This window comes from Merops nubicus, unplaced genomic scaffold (genome assembly GCF_000691845.1).
Source record: "Merops nubicus isolate BGI_N331 unplaced genomic scaffold, ASM69184v1 scaffold38147, whole genome shotgun sequence".
NCBI lineage: Eukaryota > Metazoa > Chordata > Aves > Coraciiformes > Meropidae > Merops > Merops nubicus.
Window position 1 is genome coordinate 611 of NW_008619035.1, and position 7,220 is coordinate 7,830.

A 7,220-nucleotide genomic window follows, 5' to 3' on the forward strand; every position below is an offset into this window, starting at 1 on the left:
TGCAGAGACTGGCCCTGCACAGGCTGGTGCCCAAATGGCTGTGGCAGCTCGTATGGATTTTATTCCTCGCTGGAGCTTGGGGATCCATGAGTCCCATCAGTGCCTCTGCTACAGCCTCTCTTGCTCAGAGACATCCTGGTGCCACAGCAAGTCTAGCTGAGGTGCTTGGGTCTGGCTCAGCATTTTGAGTTTAGGGTCAGCCACTGTGCCCTGACCACTATCAGCCCTTGGCTGTTCCTCCTGCCTGTGAAGGTTTTTTTCGTCTTTTTCCCCCTGTAATTAGCATGCCAACCATACAAAAGTGATTTCTCACTGACCTTTCCTGTTCTCTCTCCTCTCCAGAGAGTCTTGACAGCAGTGAAGGGAGTGCAGCAGAAGGATGGAGAGCAAGCCAGCCGTCAACGGCCACACTGACCCCGTCCCTCACCAGGAGGACCTGCCAGGAGCAAACCACCTCTGCCAGGAGGGGCGGCCTTGCAAAGAGAAGAAAGCAGCTGGTGGGGAGGTGACGGTGATGGATGCTTCTCGTGAGCCCTTGGAGGCCAATGGCAGCATCGCCGGAGTCTATGTTGAGGCTTCAAAGAAGGTCATGAGCTTTTATGATGCCACCAGAGAGCACCTCCTGAGTCTGGATTCAGCCCTCTGCCTTCTGGAGGCCCAGGCTGCCATGGGCTCCCTCACGGACCCGGTGAGGAGCAGGCACGTCTCTGTGGCAGAAGCCGTGCAGCTGGGGCTGGTGGGGCTGGAGCTGAAGGAGAGGCTGCTCACTGCAGAGAAAGCTGCTACCGGCTTTGTGGACCCCTACACAGAAGAGAAGATCTGCCTCTACCAGGCCATCCAGAAGGACCTGGTCGGGAGGGAACAAGGCACCCGGCTGCTGGAGGCCCAGATGGCAACCGGCGGCATCGTGGACCCAGCCACGGGCTGCCGGCTCCCAGCAGACCTTGCCTGTGAGAAGGGATACTTGGATGAGGAGATGAGGCAGCTCCTCTCTGACCCCAGCAATGAGGACAGCAAAGGGTTTCTCAACCCCAGTACTATGGAGAAGGTCACTTACGCCGAGCTCATGAAGAGGTGTGTGGTTGATCCGGCCTCAGGCTTCCTCCTCCTGCCCCTGCAAATCACGTTCCCAGGGCTGGGAGGGAGGGTGAGCAGCAGGGATCTGCTGGACTCTGGCATCATCAGCCCCGACACGTTCAGAGCTCTGGAGGAGGGCAGGGTTTCTGCCCAGGAGGTAGCAGAGGATGACTCCGTTCAGCGGTTCCTGCGTGGGATGAGGAGCGTGGCTGGTGTTGTCCTGCCTTCCAGCGAGAGGAGGAGCCTCTACCAGGCGCTGAGGGAGCATCTTCTCGTGCCTGGTGCTGCTCTGATGCTCCTGCAAGTTCAGGCCTCCACCGGCAGCCTGACAGACCCCATAAAGAACAAGAGCTACTCTGTTGATGAGGCCATCAGGGTGGGTCTCATTGGCCCAGAGCTTCATGAGAAACTGTCTTCAGCTGAGAGGACCATCACTGGATACAGGGACCCTTGCACTGGAGAAATGCTCTCTCTGTTCCAAGCCATCAGGAAGGGCTTCATCCCCAAGGACCATGGCATTTGCCTTCTGGAGGCTCAGGTGGCCACAGGGGGTGTGATTGCCCCGGGCAGGCACCTCCGTGTCCCCACAGAGACAGCTTGCAAGTGGGGGTACCTGGACGAGGCCACAAGACAGCTCCTCTCCAGCCCCACTGATGACATGAAGGGGTTCTTTGACCCCAGTTCCAAGGAGAAGCTGACCTACGCAGAGCTGCTCAAGCGCTGTGTCACCGACCCCAGCACGGGGCTCCTCCTGCTGTCGCTGGGTGGAGACAGCAGAGAAGGGTCCGAGGGAACCCACCTCTTCTTTGATCACAGGACTCAAACAGCCCTGGAGAACACTTGGGTCCCCGTTGCTTTGGGCAAATTCAAGGGAAAGCCAGAGTCTGTCTGGAAACTCCTCTTCTCAGACCTCATCCAGAGTGAGCAGAGAGCCGCCCTGGCTCAGCAGTATCTGGCAGGAACGCTCTCTGCACAAGAACTGGGCAAGGCCGTCAGTGCCACCATTGAGGAGATGGCTTCCACCGCTAACGTCACCTTTGAAGGGCTGAGGGACCGGGTGACAGCTGACCAGCTCCTCAGCTCTGAAATCATCAACAAAGATTTGTTTAAGAAACTGAAGGAGGGAGAAACATCAGCCAAAGAAGTTGTGGGCATGGACACCGTCAAGAAGTACCTGCAAGGGACAGGTAGCATTGGTGGGCTGCTGCTTCCTGACTCCCAGGAGAAGATCAGCATCTACCAGGCAAAGCGGAAAGGGCTTTTGAGGCCAGGAACGTCACTGATCCTCCTGGAGGCACAGGCTGCCACTGGGTTCATCATTGACCCCACTGCCAATAAAAGGTATTCTGTGGATGAAGCTCTAAGAGCCAATGTCATTGGCCCCGATGTTTACGACAAGCTACTGGCTGCAGAGAAATCAGTCACTGGCTACAGAGACCCTTACACGGGTGACAAGATCTCCCTCTTCCAGGCCATGAAGAAGGAGCTCATCGTCGAGGAGCACGGCATCCGCCTGCTCGAGGCCCAGATCGCCACCGGCGTCATCATCGACCCCGTGCACAGCCACCGCATCCCTGTGGAGGTGGCCTACAAGCGCGGCTACTTTGACAAGAAGATGAACTTAATCCTTTCTGATCCCACCGATGACACCAAGGGCTTCTTCGACCCCAACACCCATGAGAACCTCACCTACCTGCAGCTGAAGGAGAAGTGCATCACGGAGACGTCCACCGGGCTCTGCCTCCTGCCCCTGAACAGCAGGAAGCGCCAGTTCGTCGACGATGCCACCAGACGGGTGTTCAGGAGCTCCTGGCTGCCCGTCAGGTTTGGGCGGCTCCGAGGGCAGAAGGTCTCGGTGTGGGACCTGCTGCACTCCGAGTACTTCAGTGAGGGGAGGCGCCGGGAGATATTCAACCACTACCAGCTGAGGAAGCTCAGCCTGGAGCACATTCGGGTCATGCTGGAGGAGGAGATGAAGAAATGGGCTCCCATCAAGTTCCCGGCCATGAGAGGCAGTGTCAGCGCTTACCACCTGATGGAAACCGGGGTCATCGACAAGGCCCTGTTTGAGAAGGTGCTGGAGGGATCCGTCATGCCGGAGGAAGTCCTGCGCATGGACTCCGTCAGGAAATACCTCTACGGCTCTGGCAGCATCGGGGGGATCGTCCTCCAGCCATCAAACCAGAGGATAAGCATTTATGAGGCCATGAAGCAAAACATAGTGGTACCAGGAGTAGCCCTCCCGCTGCTAGAGGCCCAGGCTGCCACTGGCTTCATCATTGACCCAGTGAATAACCAGAAACTCTGTGTGGATGACGCCGTCAGGGAGGGCATCATTGGGCCAGAAGTCCACGAGAAGCTGCAGCATGCAGAAGGGGCTGTCACAGGCTATAAGGACCCTTTCACAGGCAAGAAGATCCCCCTCTTCCAGGCGATGAAGAAGGGACTGATCACAGACAAGCAGGCCATGCAGTTGATGGAGGTGCAGATGGCTACAGGAGGCATCATCGACCCGACATGTGGCCACCACATCCCCGTAGAATCTGCACAGAAGCGAGGGTGCCTGGATGAGGGTACAAGCAAGGCCCTTTCTACGCCCAGTGACAACACCAGAGCCTTCTGCGTCCCGGACAGCAAAGAGACGGTGACCTACGCTGAGCTCATCAAACGCTGCCAGAAGGACGAGGCCTCCGGCTTCCACCTGCTGCCTCTGGCACAAACAGCTGCTCCTGCCTACACCGACCAACAGATCCAACAGATTTTCAAGGAAACGATGGTGAAGGAGAGAGGGGTCTCCCTCTGGGAGCTCATCCACTCTGGGTACTTCACCGAGGAGCAGAGGAGTGACTTCATGGAGAAGTTCCGCTCTGAGGAAGCGTCGCTGCAGCAGCTGGTCGCTCTTGTGCTCAGGCTGGTTGGGGAGATGGAAATGAAAGCCGGCTCCCAGATCACCCTGGAAGGCCTGCGGGGCGGCGTTCCCGCCGTCTGGCTGCTGGACACTGGAATCATCACTCAAAAGACCTTTGAAGAACTGGCCCAGGGCATAAGGACTCCTGAGGAAGTGGCTGCGATGGAGAGTGTGAAAAGGTACTTGCAGGGCACAGGCAGCATTGCCGGGGTGTTCATAGAGGCATCCAAAAAGAAGATGAGCTTTTACGATGCCATGAAAAACAACCTCCTCCTCCCTGGGGCTGCTCTGAGGCTGCTGGAAGCTCAGGTGGCTACAGGACATCTAATGGACCCAACCACAAACCAGAGGCTCAGCGTGAGGGACGCCGTGAAAGCGGCTGTTGTTGGTGAGGAGCTCACTGAGAAACTCCTTCTAGCTGAGAGGGCGGTGACTGGCTACACGGACCCCTACACAGGGAGCTCCATCTCGCTGTGCCAGGCACTCAGGAAAGAGCTGATTCCCCTGGGAGATGCTATTCCCTTGCTGGAGGCCCAGCTGGCCACAGGAGGGATCATTTTCCCCGTTCACCACCATCACCTTCCAGTCCAGGCTGCCTGCAAATACGGCTTCTACGACGAGGACCTCAGCCAAACCCTCTCTCAGCTGAACGACAGCACCAAAGTCTTTCTGGATCCAAACACGAAGGAGAACGTGACCTACCAGCAGCTGAAGGACAGGTGCATCCATGAGGCTGAGTCAGGCCTCTGGCTCCTTCCTCTGTCAGAAGATGCCATGTTCTGTGTGGATGAACAAACCATGGAGGTGCTGAAATCTGTGACCGTATGCGTCAACATAGGGAGGTTCAAAGGACAGACGGTGTCAGTCTGGGACCTTCTCAACTCTGAATACCTCTCAGACAGCAAGAGAAGAGAGATAGTGCAAAAATACAAAGGTGAGAATACTGAAGTGCTGCAAGAAATCGTAACAATTGTCACCACAATCATCAGAGAGACTGAGGCACAAGGCAAGAAGTTTGCGTTCAAGGGCCTGCGGAAAAGAGTGTCCGCCAGTGACCTCTTCCAGTCCCAGCTGATAGACAAGAAAACCCTCGACGAGCTCAACCAGGGTAAGAAAACAGTCCAAGAAGTCACTGAAATGGACTCAGTCCGCAGGTACCTGGAAGGCAGCAATTTCATAGCAGGGGTCCTCATACAGCCAAGCTATGAGAAGATGAGCATCTACCAGGCCATGAGGAAGGGCATCCTGAGGCCAGGGACAGCTCTGGTGCTGCTGGAGGCACAGGCAGCCACCGGCTACATCATCGACCCGGTGAAAAACCAGAAGTTTTCGGTGGAGGAAGCGTTAACTGCAGGTCTAATCGGAAGGGAGATTTTTGAGAAGCTGCTCTGTGCTGAGAAGGCCGTGACGGGCTACACCGATCCCTACACCAAAGCCCCGATGTCCCTCTTTGAGGCTATGAACCAGGGGCTGATTGTGAAGAGCCACGGCATCCGCCTGCTCGAGGCCCAGATCGCCACCGGCGGCATCATCGCCCCCGTGCCCAGCCACCGCATCCCTGTGGGGGTGTCCTACCAGCGTGGCTACTTCAACCAGGAGATGAACCAGAGCCTCTCCGACCCCTCTGACGACACCAAGGGCTTCTTCGACCCCAACACCCACGAGAACCTCACCTACATGCAGCTTCTGGAGAGGTGCGTCCAAGATTCAGAGACAGGGTTGTACATGCTACAGGTTGTACAGGAAGGAGGACGGTACTTCTACATCGATGAGTCTACCAAACAGGTTTTGCGCTCAAAGCCCCTGAAAGTGAAAATTGGGAAGTTTAAGGACCAAACAGTTTCCATCTGGGAAGTTCTCTGCTCTCATTACTTCTCTGAGCAGAAAAGGAAAGAACTAGTGATGCAGTACAAGTGCAAAACCCTAACACTGGAGGACCTTATAGCCCTCATCTACAAGATCATTGAGGACACGGAACAAAGAGCAGAAGCCCTCAAGGTGAAAGGACTCCGGGAGGATGTGTCGATATCAGAATTGTTTAACTCTGAGATCATCGACAAGAAAACTCTGGACCAGCTGCAGGATGGAAGCCTCACGCTCGCCAGCCTCACGAAGAGAGACACTGTCCAGAGGTACTTGGATGGCACTGGATGCATTGCTGGGGTTCTGCTCCCAAAAAGGAAAGAGAAGATGAGCATATACCAGGCCCTGAAGAAGGGCCTCCTCACAGAGCAATGTGCGGAGGGGCTGCTGGAGGCACAGGCTGCCACTGGGTTCCTCATTGACCCACTGGAAAATCAGAGGCTCTCTGTGGAAGAGGCCATCTCCTCAGGGCTGGTGGGCAGCGAGCTGCGTGAGAAGCTCCTGACGGCAGAGAAAGCTGTGACGGGATACACGGATCCTCACACAGGAAAGAAAATCTCCCTCTTCCAGGCCATAAGGCAGAAGATAATGGTCAAGGAGCACGGCATCCGCCTGCTCGAGGCCCAGTTCGCCACCGGCGGCATCATCGACCCCGTGCACAGCCACCGCCTGCCCGTGGAGGTGGCCTACCGGCGCGGCTGCCTGGATGATGACACGTTCCTCCTGCTTTCCGACCCAGACCATGGCAGCAAAGGTTTTACAGATCCAAACACGCATGAGAAGATCAGTTACAGTCAGCTCCTGCAGAGATGCTCCAAAGACAGAGATACTGGCTTGTATCTGCTGCAGGTGATGGAAAAAGAAGATGACTACTTCTACATCGATGAGCAAACAAAAAAAGCCCTGTTATCTACAAAGGTACAAGTGCCTGTTGGAAAATACAAAGGACAAGTGTTGTCCCTGTGGGAACTTCTCTGCTCAGAGTACATCACAGAAGAGAAAAGAAAAGAACTGGTGAAAAAATATAAGGAGGAATCCAATCATATTATACAGGGAATCATACAGACAATACTAAAGATCATTGAGGAAAAAGAAGAGGACAGAACTGACATCTGGTTCCAGGGAATCAGACAACAAATAACAGCATCAGAACTTCTCAGTGCACAGATAATCACAGAAGAAACAATGGAAAAACTCCATGAAGGAAAAGAGACGGCACAAGACATAGCACAAATGGATAGTGTGAGGAGGTACCTGGAGGGAACTGGAAGCATTGCCGGTGTGATGGTGCCCTCCAAGACTGACCCCCAGAAGATGGAGAAGATGAGCATCTACCAAGCTATGTGGAAGGGCATCCTGCGGCAGGGCACCG

The 7,220-nt window shown here is 55.4% G+C and overlaps 1 protein-coding gene across 1 annotated transcript; it reads left to right on the forward strand.

The window, feature by feature from the left end:
* Window positions 1-379: 379 nt before the first annotated feature.
* On the forward strand, window positions 380-7,214 carry EPPK1 (epiplakin 1; the record flags this gene model as incomplete). Its single annotated transcript, XM_008943648.1, has 1 exon — window positions 380-7,214. A coding segment is annotated over exon 1 (6,835 nt), but the record flags the coding sequence as incomplete, so codon positions are not given.
* Between the last annotated feature and the right edge of the window lie 6 nt (window positions 7,215-7,220).